Source organism: Canis lupus, chromosome 25 (assembly GCF_048164855.1).
Source record: "Canis lupus baileyi chromosome 25, mCanLup2.hap1, whole genome shotgun sequence".
Classification (NCBI taxonomy): Eukaryota; Metazoa; Chordata; class Mammalia; order Carnivora; family Canidae; genus Canis; species Canis lupus.
Window position 1 is genome coordinate 38,209,258 of NC_132862.1, and position 14,599 is coordinate 38,223,856.

A 14,599-nucleotide genomic window follows, 5' to 3' on the forward strand; every position below is an offset into this window, starting at 1 on the left:
TTTATTCTTCATACAAACTTTATTCATACAGTTTTATTTTTAAATCATTTACACATATTCATACAAAGAAAAATAAATTTCAGGATGGAACCTTGGGATCATGGTAATTTAAAAAAAAATCTCTCTGATCATTAGCTACTGAAGACAAGGCAAGAGGCTTAGCGGTCATTTCTGGGGGTTAGTGTATCTCCCCATGCAGGGGACAGTTGAGAAGAATCAAAGCTGCTCCCTCAATCTTCACTTGTAGAGGAGACATGGGGGAAGGGGGTTTTTCAATGCTGTCCCCTAGAAACATTTCAAGAAGTACAAGAGGCATATGGTAACACTGAACTGCTTCTTCACTAGGAATTTGGCAAGACTGTCATTTCTGAACTAACTTTCTAAAAGAGCTAGCTCAATTCCTACTCGCAGGCCTTTCTAAAAGGAGAGCTTGCTGTGCTCACCACACCCTTCAGCTCTCTGCTCTGTTCTCCCACCAAAGGCCCCAAACAGAGCTCTTCATCTGATCCCATGTGGTCCTTTCTAGGTTCATTCCACAAATAAGCCATCCTCTTACCCCCCAAACATTCTCTGTACAAATGCCACCAGCAACTCCTGAGGACCTCTCAGTGATGCTGCCAGCATTACTGAATGCCAGAGAATCTGAACCACAGCCAGGAGAGGTCTAGGAGCAACAGAACTATGAGCATCCCTATGAAAACTCAGCTCTGCTGAGCCAAAGCAACACTTCAATCAATAGGCCAACTCCTGACACCCCATCCCAGGTACGGTCATCACAGAGGTGCACAGCAGAAGAACCTGCTGCACACAACTGCCCAAGAAAGCTGTACGATTATCAGTTCCCATTAAGTGGGGGAAAGGACAGACATTACAAATGTAGTAGACCCTATCAGAAATGGCAGCTGATGACAAAAGTTACCCTATATCTTTGGGTCCTACCCAAAAAAGCAGCACCAAGAAAGGGCAGGCATGATGAGCAGAGAGATCTGTAGCTGGATGTACAACCCTTGAATTACCAAGGGACTCAGAGACAATACAGCTCAGTTTCCCACAGTCATGTAGGAAGAACACAGACTACCTCCCCCTACGTTGAGGCAGCTCCTGAGAGGCCACACCGCTTGTGGTCATCAGCCCACCCCCTTGGTAGGCCCATTTGGGGAGAGGGAGTCACATCTAGAGCAGGGACCCCTCCAAGCAGACACTCACAAGGCAGCCCGTCCCACTGTCACTGGGGCAGGCCAAACATAGCTAGGAGGGTCGGCAAATCCCGGGCATCAGCTGCTCCATAGGCATCACTCTGGCCTAACATAGACAATGCCAAACGCAGAGTGCTCCAGATATTCTCCGACATGGCGCCCCCTTCTCCCCTAGGGCCCCGGCTTTTCCTTTGCATGTTCAGGGCCTCCAAAAAGTGTTCCACGGCCTCCCTATAGGAAAGAAGAATGAGAGCTGGTGAGCAGAACATTACTGGAGGGAGGCAGGTCAGCTGGCATGGAGAGAAAGCTGGGGCTGGTTAGCCAACTAAAGGATCAGAAAATGAGGAGGCAGGGTCAAAGGCAGGAAGAAAGAGTTCACTCAATTCTTCAATAGATGCTCTCACCGGTGAGCTCCAAGGTTGATGCAGCTGATGCCCAGGTTATAGCGGGACCGTATATAGCCAGGCTGTAGCTCTAGGGCCCGACGGTATGCAGCTACTGCTTCTTCACTCTGGTTTCCGTTGGCCAGGGTGGCCCCTAGCTTATTCCACAGCAAATAGTCCTGGAAGAGGGATGGAGAAGGATTAGAGACAAGAGCAAGGCTCAGATCCAATTCTGCCCATTCCTCCTCATGTCACCATTTTGTTTAGCTAGTCCATGTTACTACCCCTTCCCTTCTCCTCCATAGTTCATTGAGTGACACAGTGTAACTGCTCTTATCTCATGTAGACTCCCAGACGTCCAGATGACCCTGTACTCCCAGCCACCTTTGCCCAATTCTCCCAAGGCAATCAGTATATGGAACAAAAGCTCCCATGATTCTGAAAGTCCCAACAAATGATTCTTCAATAAGATGCAGTCATGTCTATTCTATTCCTCCCCAGAGGCTCACATTGGGTCGAACACTGAGGGCAGCTGTGAAACAGTCTACTGCCTTGTCATACTCCCCACTCAGGTTGAAAAGGACTCCCAAGCCACACTGCACATCAGGGTCAATGGATGTAGGGTCTAGGCGCACAGCAGCCAGGAAGAGCTCTTTCACTTCAAGAAATAGGGAGCTGGATAAGTAGGGGAAAAAAAAAAAAAAAAAAACACAAAAAAAGGTGGATGGATGTGTCTATATTCCTACCCTTCCAAAATAATTCCTTAGTCACTCATATCCCCAAGATTCATCAATCAATCAATCAATCATCCTCCTACTCTCAAATTCTACTTTAGAAACATTTTTTTGCTTCATTCCAGCATGGCACCGTAGAATGCAGACCTCCTTCAAGTATTTCCTGGGTTTCCCATCCCACTCTTAGACCCGTGACTCTCGATTCATTCAAGCTTCCAAAATCAAGGACCCTCCTCCCACTGGGACTCAGGTTACCATCTGTCATCCCAGGAATCCTTCACTCACTCTGACAACAGAGACCCAAGGATGCGCTTGCTGGGGCCCTGTCCTGGCCCCCCAGCCCCTTCTTCACCACGCACGACCAGATGGGCATAGGCCGGTGTGTAGCGCAGCCAGTCTCGCAGGGTTTCGCAGGCCTGTCGCTGCAGGGACTCATTGGTGAAGCTCACAGCCAGTGCCATCAGTGCTGTCCGGTTATCTGGCTTTAGCTCCAGACACCTATTTGGACAGAGGTGGGCAGAGCTGGTATAAACAGTGACACTGGAATGTAGTAACGGAATGCAGAGTCATGATGGCCTCACCTGCCAACTCCCTCAGATTAAGATACAGAGGAATCCTGTACATGATGAGTTATTGAAAAAAAATATATAGATATGAGAAGAGGAATGCTTTAGCAGCCAAGGAACCGGTGAGAGTCCCACATATAAAATTAAAAACTGATGAAAGAATGGAACCAGGTATCTCCAATTCACTCTAAACCTTACATTTTCACCATAAGAAAACACTTGTTAGTGATCAGAAAGAAGACAAGGATATGGATCTGGAATCCTATCATTCTAAAGGCTATTTGTAGAGTTCTAGAACCATCTCATTCCCCCCTCTTAATGTACTCACTTCCGCAGGGCACTGATGGCTAATAGTTCTTGTTCATTCTCTGCCTGGGTGGTACCCAGATACTGCCAAGCCTAGGGAGAAGGTGACAGATTCCATTACTCCTATATTCACCTTTTCGTCCTCCCATCCTCTGGCTTCCCCCACTCACCATCTCATTCTTAATCTCCTCCACCCAAGACCATCACCCAGGCCCTCATCCATCTGTACTACTCTGTGGGGCTTCTTCAAAACTGATGGAAGTAGTCTCTAACATGAAGTCAGAATAATGAGTCACTCACTTCCATGTGCTTAGGATCCTGTTGTACAGCCGCTTCAAAAAGCAGCACAGCATTTGGCAGGTCCCCCTCCTGAAGTCTCCGGAGTCCTTCCTCAAAAGGCTGGGGGTGGTCACGCAGGGGGTTCTCCTCCTCAAACTGGTACCCCTAGAGGGAAAGAAAGCCAAGTGAAAACCTAAGAAAGCCAAGTGAAAACCTGTCTAAGAAAGCCAAATGAAAACCTGTCTAAGAAAGAGCACAAAGCAGCAGGAAGGGAGAGGACAACCAAGACAGAGGTGAAGAAGTTGAGGGCCTCCAAAAAGGTGTCTGAATTAAATGCTGACAAATTTTCCATCCTAGAAAGGAGATCATCTAAGACTACAATAAAACCATTCAGCATCATGCTCATGCTTCTACCTCCTGTTCAAAGCTAAGCAAGTCTACAAACTCTGATCCATCCTGGGAATAAGTTAATTTTAGGAAGTCCTTAAAGGCCTGTATTTCCACATCCTTGATTCTCACCACTGGACAGAACACATTTCTTACAGGATCCACGTATACTAATGATATAGGCTCTCCTTAGCTATTCAAAGGGCATTTCTTGTTTTCCTGCAACAGTGTGAAAATGAATAATAGAAATGCAATTTGTAGTCAGAGGCCATACCATTCAAATGCCTAGCTCATAGAATTATTGTGTACATTGACTGGATAACACTGTGTGCTCAAACCCTTTGAAAATTTTAGTTGTTCCCTAATTTCATTTTTAAATGTTACTAATATTAATCTGTATCTGATAGTAAATCAAAGATCCCAAACGCCTAATGGCAGAAAATGCTTCAGAAAGATACTTTTCGTCTAGCTGAGGATTTCTCAGTTAAGGAAAGAATTACAATGCTGCGTGCAAAGCTTCATCTACTGGTATTTCACATTAGACAAAGAGGTAATAAGATAAAATGGGTCACTAGTAAGACTCATGACTTGGTACAAGCAAATAAAATGTTCCTTTTGGGGAGTAAATAGTTACCATCACAGAACAATATACCAGGATGAAAACAAGATGCAAAATACCAGGCAGAACCTATCTAAATGTAGCTAAGGACACATAAGAATGAAACCATACATAATAAAGACCTGAGCAAGGCCTTTTTCACTATTACTGTGGAACTGTTAAAGAACTGGAAACACTTAAATCTTACCAGCTAAGTTCTAAACCATGATAAGTCATCAGACACAAATTATTTGTGACAAACAAAAATAATTACAATGGAAATCTTCTAAGAAGCAAGAAATATTATAGGAAATGGATTAGAAATAAATGTACTAAAAGTATATTCATTGGGATGCCTGGGTGGCTCAGCGGTTGAGCGTCTGCCTTTGGCTCAGGGCATGATCTCAGGGTCCAAGATTAAGTCCCACATCGGTCTCCTGCAGAGAGCCAGCTTCTCCCTCTGCCTGTGTCTCTGCCTCTCTCTCTCTCTCTCTCTCTCTCTCCCTCTCCCTCTCTGTCTCTCATGAATAAATACATAAAATCTTTTTAAAAAGAAAGTACATTTATGTTGAGAACAAGTAATGTTCTTGGGATATCTCTGTACAATATGAAAACTTAGAAGGTAGAAAATGACCTTACACCAGGAATCAGCAAGCCTTTTCTGAAAAGGGCCAGATAATAAATATTTTGTCACAACCAATCAACTCCACTGTTGGGGAGAGAAAGGAGCCACAGACAGGTAAGCGCACAAACATGACTATCTTCCAATAAAACTTTACTTACAGACACTGAAACTTGAATTTTATGTAATTTGCACATTTCACAAAATACTACTTTTCATTTATTTCAACCATTTAAAAATGTTCAAAAAACTATCCGCTCACAGGCTAGGCAAAAATAGGTGGCAAGCCAGACTTACTTGCAGGCTATAGTTTGCTGACACCACCTCCCCCCCAGACTATCAGTTTCCACAAAATAAATCCCTCCACATTCAACCTCAACTACTGTCTATCATCGATCTGTGTTTTAAGCCACCCTATAGAAAACAGAGATCACTGTCACCTATAACACAATTTCCTAAAAAAATTAATTTCTGCCTCAAATCTATTGAGAGCAGAAAATGAGAATATTCACCCAAGTCTTATATTCAAAAAGCATAAAATATTTTTTATAAAAGAAGTATTATCCTCAAAAGACACTATAACAAATCAATGCCATCAGGTTGCAATCACAAGGGCTCTCTAAGTGCCTTCTCATCCATGTTGTCTAGCCTCCTTGAAGTTTTATCAATTGCTGACCAGAGAGGAATTTTTCACAATTAGAGTATTTGCAGAAATGGGAAAAAAAATATGTTGGAGGAAGCTTCACCAGACCAAAGAACTTGCCCAGAGGAAGCTTCAACAGTCACATGAGCTTATGATTATTGTTGCAACCTAAAAAGTCAAGTCTGAGCCAGTCATTAAGTCTGATTCACTGTCTGGTCTACTTTGAAATCTCACAGGACCACACTGCAAAAAGAGGATCACTATTAAGAGTCTGTCCCATCGGGATCCCTGAGTGGCTCAACAGTTTAGTACCTGCCTTTGGCCCAGGGCGTGATCCTGGAGTCCCACAACGGGCTCCCTGTGTGGAGCCTGTTTCTCTCTCTGCCTTTGTCTCTGCCCCCCACCCTCTCTCTCTGTGTCACTCATGAATAAATAAATAAAATCTTTAAAAATAAAAAAAAATAAGTCTGTCCCATCACAGAAACTTCTCCTTTATCCTAAAGGATATAACATCTGCTTGAGATAGACATGTTATCTTGAAAATTTAAGGACCATCCAGTAAAAAATAGTATTTTCAGAGATCCATGAATTTATATGACAATCAGAGTCAGATTCAGATTTAAAAACAAAAAGAGCACTATTGACAAATAATTCAGTAATAGCATAAGCCAGATAAAATCTGAATTTTTCATTATTAGTAACGAAGTATAGCACATTTCTGTGGAACATTAATGCAAATGTTCCTCATCCTAAATCTGCAATATCTCAATGAATTAATGATATCAAATAGGGTTTAAGAATCTAAAAACATTATTTTTAAGTTTTGAATTAAAACTTTATTCAAAAAAATTTTATTCCACCTAACAAGTCATTAACACGAGAGTAAAAAATGCTACTCATACACAACATCAGTACTATATCTATGTTTATCAAAAGCATAGAAATTTTTATCTCAAATTTATAATTTGCCATTTGTAAGTTGATGAAACCTATGCAACTATCAAACTGCTAAAACAAATTAATAAATGTATTATCTTCAGGTATTTCCTTCAGTTCTTCCTCCTCAGAATTCTATAGAAGAAACTCTTATTGTGGCAAAATGTAGTGAAGGGTCCAAGACGGAAGCTGTTTTCTATTACTTAACAGTATAGCTCATAAAAAATCAGACTGCAACTGTAAACAAAATCTTATTTTTCCCTGTACTAAGTTTTTCATTGGCTTTCAAATGCTAGCCTTACTTTTTTTGAAAGATTCTTTTTCTTCTTATTTGAGAGGGAAAGAGTACAAGTGAGAGAGAAAGAGAGAGGGAACACACACATATAAGCAGAGGGAAGGGGGAGTGGAGGGGAGGTCCTGGAGCACTCAGTCCCAGGACCCTGGGATCAAGACCTGAGCCAGAAGGCAGATGCTTAACTGACTGAGCCACCTAGGGGTAAAAATGTTCTCAATCAACCTTCAAAGCAGAGCGCCTTCACTGTGCTCTGAATGCATCATAGGCAAATCTCTGCACAGGTATTATGTCATTGTCTTAGCGTTGACAAGGATGGTCTATTATTATTAATCTTTATGTCCTAAGAATAAAGCATAACTTCAATTACTAAGAAGAGTATGACAGGGAATGATTCAGACTTCCTTTCACAGGAAGGGGCTCAAGGAAGTAATTACTTGAAAGTAAGTACTTCCCAAATTCAGGATTAGAAAAGAAACAACAAAAAACAAAACAAGGAAAGCCTACAATCTGAGAACCGAGTTTTTTGTTTTTGATTTTTTTTTTAGATGTTATTTATTTATTCATGATAGAGAGAGAGAGAGAGGCAGAGACACAGGTAGAGGGAGAAGCAGGCTCCATTCCGGGAGCCCGACGCGGCACTCGATCCCGGGACTCCAGGATCACGCCCTGGGCCAAAGGCAGGCACTGAACCACTGAGCCACCCAGGGATCCCCTGAGAACCGAGTTCTTACCTTATCGTAGGAAGCAGACGTGAGGTCATCATAGTCAGAAAGCCAGGGGTGAGCCTCAGCATCCCGTTTCGCCATCTCCTCCAACTCTGCCTGCAACTTGTCCCAGAAATCGACATCAGACTGTAAGGAAGGGAAGGCAGGTAGAAAAAGGAGATCCATCATAAGTACCCCACCCTACCTTCAGCACCATTAGGATGGATTCCCTAAGGCAGTAATTCTTAAATTTCAATGCATCCAAGAACCTCTGAAGAGCTTTTTTAAATGCAGATTCCTAGATCCTATCCCCAGAGTCTAATTCCACAGTGTGAGGCAATGCCCTGGGATTTGCATTTTTGATAGTTACCCACCCTGCTCCAAGAAGTTCTGACATAGAGGGTCCAGGAACACTATGGCATACAATGTTCATCATCTGTGATGTTAAAACACCAACTCTCCAATGGAATGTGTTCCCTTGAAGTGTCTGCTCCTATGCTATCTGCTCTCACCTCTATAGCTGACTTGGCTCGTTCAAACTCCATATCAAGGGCAGCTGTGTTTACTGGTCTTGTGAACTGGTCAACCCAGGCCTCTGATGTACCCTGTGACAAAGAAGGATGGTCATACCACCACCAACATTCTACTGACTGAACACCCACTGAACACCAGCAACTTGGACACTTCTGAGAACATTCTCAGGATCTCTTTCCCACCCACTTAAGACCTAGATACTACTAAGACAAGCTGGCAATAAAATCCCTTCCCCATCTGGGACCATTGAACACTGAACCCAAGGCATGGGGCACCAGGCGGCTCTGAATTGGGACTGGAAAGTGACAATGTCCTACCTGCTGCTGAATAAACTCTGCTGCCCACTGTTCTGCCTGAGCTCGGCCCGACCCTGCACCGGACTCCAGGGACACCTGCCCCTCGCCAATCTGCCGCACGAATTTCAGGAACTGGGGCATAGAGACACACATAGGCCACTTGGAAGAGGACTCCCAGGTGTGCACTCTCAACCATGCCCAAAAGAAGCCTGCACTTACCCCTCCCCCTGTCCATCTCTAGCTGTAGACAAGATTTGCTAAAGACCCTGAAAAATGTCAAAAGCAAAAAGAAAGGGATTTCTGACTTTAAAGATTTGAGAAGACACAGAAAAGTGAAAGGGTTAGTATCCAAGGAAATGAGGGGAAAAAATGTTGGAGGGAAGAGACAGGATCCTAAGTCTCTGTTCTCCAGAAGCTAGACTCCTGACTTCCAAGACCACCTCTGCTAAGCAAAGCAGCAGTGCGATGTGGCTCACCTCAGAGTTAGCCAATTTGGGGTCATCCACCTTGGCCACAAAGTCACTGGCTGTGTGCTGCAGATCCTCCTCAGGATGATATTCATCATACCTGGAACATGTGAGGACAAACTAGTTCCACACACTAATCTGCCACCACCTTCCCCATGCTATTCCCTACTCCCAGTCCATGGCAATTACAGTTCTGAGGGGAAGTGGAGGGGAGAAGGGTGGTGACACTATTCTCTTGTTGAGGACCTACAAATTCCAATTTACATTTAAAAAGGACACTTTGGACAGAAGTGGCAAAGTGTACTAGTAGTCGCTAATGTAGCTAGTGCTACATTCTTTTCTCCTTTCCATTCCCAAATACATTTGTAGAGAGAAAGAATACAGTAGCAGCCTCCAAAGTAAAGAGGGAATAGGGTAATGCCTTTTGCACAAAGCAAAGTTACAAACTTCTGGTTAGGATACTTAGGATTCTTGACTTGATTATATTTGAGACATAAATTTCTAGGGGTAATAATACAAGTGGGAACCTTAACATAGAAAATGAGGGGACTGCAAGTGGATTTGAGAATGTGAATGGAGAGTGGTGAGGGAAGCTGGGAAAACTCTCTAGTACTCCTTTCGCAGGGATCCATCCAGGAAGAAGTAGCTGAATGGACTCACCAGCGATCAGTGGCAGCTGTTCCCTCAGGCTCTCCTAGCCACAGCTTCTCCTCTGACTGTTCCAGATATTCCTCCGCCCAGCGGGCAGGGGACACAGACAAAGGATCTACAAGGAGCAGAGGGAGAGAAATCACACAGGGCTAAGTGAGGGATCAGAGAAAAGGAGAGTACTACACATACTCAACTGACCCTCTTACCCAAGCCAAAGCAGATGAGATCCTACTAAATCCCTCAGAGACTCCTGATCAAACCAAAACACTACTGAATTCTCGATATGCAAGCCACTCCCAAGGGGCCTGGGGTGGAAGTTTACGGAGTTAGAAATAAGAGAACAAATGAGGAGACTCAGGAAAGGAGTACAGACCAACCCTTTTGCATGAAGTGCCAGAGTATTCTCAGTAAGAAATTGCAGGCACTTAGGGCCTCGACCTTCCTCCAAGGTCTTACAGGCAACTGTAAGGAGCTAAGGGAGCACAGAAGAGACTCTGCTCCTTAACCAAACCTCTGGTCCGTTCTCCATCGACAGACTTCAGCCTCTCCCAAGAAAACAAGCCTCATATTTCATCTTAATATAACTACCTAGAGAATCTGAGAAGCAGAATGCTGGGCTAGAATTTAAAAATACTTTGGTCCACTCCTCCCATTGGATGCCTGTTCCATTTTTTTTAATTGAGATGTAACATGCAAAGATGAAAGTACATACAGTGTACCAAATGTAAGTATGCTGCTTTATTAACTCCTACACATGAATACACTCAGATCATCACCCAGATCAAGGCACAGAAGGTTTTTTTTTTTTTTTTTTTTAAGGCACAGAAGGTTTATAGCTCTCTCACAGGCTCCCTGAGACTGCCCCTCCCCCAGGAAGAGCCACTAGTCTGACTTGTCACTTCTGATTCATTTTGAGAGCTATGTTTTTTTTGTTTGTTTTTATTTTCATGACAGACACATAGAGACAGAGGCAGAGACACAGACAGAGGGAGAAGCAGGCTCCCTAGAGGGAGCCCAATGTGGGACTCGATCTCAAGACCCCAGGATCATGACCTGAGCCAAAGGCAGAGCCATCGCTGAGCCACCCAGGAGTCCCGAGAGCTATGTTTTTAAGTGTAATTCTAGGAATTGTCTCAGAAGCTCTAGTGACAAGGAGTGCCACTGCAACATTATAATAAACATACGAACGTGATAGATCAAATGAGGGCACTGAACTCTTCTTTCTCAACCCCCAGAACTTTGTCCTGTATTATTCTGGGGCCAGGAAGAAAAACTAAACTAAAACAAAAGCATTACAACATTATTCAAAGAGGCACTAGAAAATGAGTAAATACAGAAAAGGCAAGAGCCTGCAGTATGCTTTCCTTCTGTTCAGCATCCATACCTTTCCACATCAACACTGAAATGGTCATCTTATCTTTGTTCTCAGTTTAAAGATCTGTCATTACTTTTAACACTGAGAAGGCAGATTCATGGCCTCAGTATTACATATGTATTAAACATGTAACAGTATCAAATATGTAACAGAGTTATCTATTCTATTTAACTGAGACTTTGTGTGAACAATTTTAACAAAATAATCTGAACATCTGAAAAAGTAAAGTCAAAACCTGAAAACAAAAAAACAAAAAAGGATCCAGACTCTCAAAATACACCTAATTATAAATAAATATGTTGATGATTTTTATCATACAATCTTTTAATTTCAAGGCCTCTCAACTTTTTTATCCAGATTCCCTCACTAGTTCTTACAGGCAACATTTCTCTTTCCTTTGCCCCAACTAGACTGTTGGCTCAAGAGTCGAGACCTAATAAGGAGATACTTAATACTTAAGTAGACTTTACAATGCCTCCCGGTCCCTTTGTCCTATTCTGTTGAAAACTAGCCACCCTTCCTCCTTACTCTCCACTCACTCCTTACTCTCAACTAGAGGATTTTGCAGAAGCATATTCTGGCCACAAGTGCTCCTCAAATTATAGAGAATACTGTTTATGTGAAGTGCTCCTTTTAAGGACAAGAAGCAATAGAAAAAACAAAAAGCATTTGGGCTTTAAGAAAAACATGAGGCAGGTTAGAAAAAAAGTCCCAGAGACATGAAAAGTCATCCTCAAATAGCCATAATTTGGTATTTGACCATATTAGCCATAAGACTCAGAATCTTCGGGCATTGGGAACCTGCTCCAACAAAGGAGTCAAAATGAAATGACCAAAAGAATTCTATTTGGCCTTCACATTATTTTTTGAGAAATTCTTACAGAAAATCAGATCCACCTGGATATCTGAGATTGAAGGATTTAAGGCCTAGAGAGGGGAAGGGACTATGCCAGGTCATGCAAATTAGTAGAGTTAGAACCAAAAACCTAGATACCAAATATCCAATTCAGAATGTTCACCTTAGTTTCTCATTGAGTGTTCTTCCACCTAGGCACAACTAGCCCAAGCTCCAAAGTCAAAAACTCAGAACTTCCCACCCTTATCCATAAATGTTTCTGAGTTTGCTAAATTCAGAGGCAAATAATGTAGGTTCTAGATCAGCCTACCAGGCACTCAAATCCCAGCCATTACTTATTCATTGTGCAAGGTACTTAGCCTTAAGGTTCCATTTCCTTATCTAAAAATAGATAATAACTATCTCATAGGGATTGTTGTAAACACCAAGTGAGATGATGCATATGTAAAGCACAAGGTAACATATGTTAGCTATTATTATCACCACTCACAGCAAACCCATAATGAAAGCAGAAAACATCACAATGCGACTGTTACTCCTTTTTCTTCCACAGCCTCTTCCACCGCCATGGGGGGGGGGGGGGGAATCTGTCGCACTCATCACCTGCTACTGCTGCCTACCACCTTCCCTGTGAAAGCGCAGGTTTATTTCTCATGATTAGCACAGGAACTCACACACCATGTTAGCTGAGACTGTCTAAATTCAAAACCCCTTAAAGATGTATCCCATCCCCACAGATGAGTCACAAGATGGAGAATTAGTTGGCCCAGAAGATTTAGGGGCAGGGTTGGGGGTGGATTGCACCACGAAATACAGCAGACTCAAAAATTAGCTTCATGTGGTAATGGAATAATTCTGTAAATCGACTGCGGTGGTAATTACACAAATTTATACACGCAATAAAACTGCATAAAACCAAAACAAACACACACAAAGGCATGTAAAACTGGTGCAAGTTAATAAACTCTGTGGATTGTACCAATGGCAATTGCGTGATTTTGATACTGTACACAACTAACAGTTATGCAAAATACTATCACTGGGGAAACCAGAGTGAAAGATACCAGAACTTTCCTCTACATTTTTTGGCAACTTCCAGTAAAACTATGATTTCCAAATAAGACATTAAAACCAGAAAAAAACGAACATCAAGATTTCTTTTAAACTTGAATCTTGGGATGCCTGGCTGGCTCAGCAGTTGAGCGTCTGCCTTCAACTCAGGGCATGATCCTGGGGTCTGGACTGAGTCCCACCCATGACAGTCTCCCTGCGAGGAGCCCGCTTCTCCCTCTGCCTATGTCTCTGCCTCTCTGTCTCTCATGAATAAATAAATAAAATCTTTAAAAAAAAAATGTCATAAACTTGAGTCTTGAACCTTAACAATAGGGATTTGAAAATAATAAGGATTTAAAGAATACAACCTCCTTTCATCTTGAAGTCTACTTATCCATAAAGCAATACGTAACTTATATCAGCAATATAATATCAGCCACAAATGTTATGAAGATAACAAAAAATGAATTACCAGAAAATTGATTTTCTTTAGCTTTTTCCCAGGTATCAATTCATTTGTTCAATAAATACTGAATGTCCACTACCTACAAAGCAATATACTAGTGAAACTGGCATTTTTATGAAGGCAGACCTCAAATAGCTCAACTTCCCTTTCCAGCTTTCCATCTCCCTGCCTCCATGAAGCAGAAGCAGGCACAGTCCCAAAAGAATGTATAAAACAGAAGAAATCTCCCAAAGAGGACTTAACAAGTCAGGTCCAACACATTTTCCTAAAGTTGTTTTTCACTTACAGGTTAAGGAAGGTTTCACTGGTTGCAAGCAATTCCAGTAATTATAACAAAAATCTCATCAATCGCAATGTTTATAGTAGCAATGACTTTCTTTTCTGAGTTACCAAAAATGACAGATACCCACACATTACAAGAGAAGTCTCTCTAGGATAACAGATAACTTAAGTATGAGGTTTGTATGAAAAGCTTAAGTCTGATGAGGGGGTTTGTTACAACTCAGATTTTCACTTGAGGCAATTCCCGGAAGAAGACTGTCAATGATAGGGTAACAGCTCTAGGTATGGAGTCTAGACTCAGAAAGAGGAGTTTGAATGTTATCTCTGTTACTGAATGACTTTGAACAAAGTATTTAACCTTTCTGTTTCCTCATCTATAAAGTGGAGGAGGAATATATACAAGGTAAGTGTAGTGTAACTGTGTGTAACTGTGTGTAACTGTGAAGACCAAACGAATTGGAGATTATAAAGGGCAAAGTACTATTAATGAAACCAAGAATACCTATTGTTCTACCTTAAACTCCAATGTAAGGGTGGGAAAGGGAGTCATGATTAAAGAGACCAACAGCTTTTATTAAAGATGGATTGTTGTTAGATTTGGGGTTTTTTCCTAAAGACAGAAAGCTCTATTTTTAGAAAATAAAAACGATGGAGGGAGAAAACAATTAGGTGTCATTAATGATCTCAGGAATGAAAAAAAAAAAAAAAAAGATCTCAGGGATGTTTAAGAACTAGGAAGATGGGAATGCCCTGAGAGTCTAGAATCTTTGTAACTTTCTCCATTTGTATCTCTTATCATTCTGAATTTCTTAAATTGGAAAAAAAAACTAACAAATGCTTCTCCTTGAAAACAATGAGGAAGAGGAAAGCTAAAAAGAATGCCCTTCCCCATGCCTTTAATCAGACAGGCTTGAGGCAGAAGAATCAACCCCAAGGGATATAACGAGCATGGACACTCTCAAAGATGGAG

At 42.0% G+C, this 14,599-nt stretch overlaps 1 protein-coding gene across 8 annotated transcripts in view; it reads right to left on the reverse strand.

Annotated features, from left to right (window-relative positions):
• Positions 1–14,599, reverse strand: part of PEX5 (peroxisomal biogenesis factor 5) — a 17,428-nt gene continuing 2,829 nt past the window's right edge. For 3 of the 8 annotated variants that reach the window (XM_072799188.1, XM_072799186.1, XM_072799189.1), the window contains exons 6-16: positions 9,607–9,712; positions 8,956–9,046; positions 8,501–8,611; positions 8,162–8,254; positions 7,677–7,796; positions 3,486–3,629; positions 3,208–3,278; positions 2,599–2,811; positions 2,089–2,254; positions 1,601–1,758; positions 1–1,427 (exon numbers count right to left, since the gene is read on the reverse strand). In XM_072799188.1, coding sequence (XP_072655289.1) covers positions 1,226–1,427; positions 1,601–1,758; positions 2,089–2,254; positions 2,599–2,811; positions 3,208–3,278; positions 3,486–3,629; positions 7,677–7,796; positions 8,162–8,254; positions 8,501–8,611; positions 8,956–9,046; positions 9,607–9,712 — 1,475 coding nt within the window. In that variant the 3' untranslated portion in view covers positions 1–1,225. The remainder of the gene's footprint in view (positions 1,428–1,600; positions 1,759–2,088; positions 2,255–2,598; positions 2,812–3,207; positions 3,279–3,485; positions 3,630–7,676; positions 7,797–8,161; positions 8,255–8,500; positions 8,612–8,955; positions 9,047–9,606; positions 9,713–14,599) is intronic. The other 5 variants (XM_072799193.1, XM_072799190.1, XM_072799187.1 and 2 more) reach the window with 4 other exon arrangements.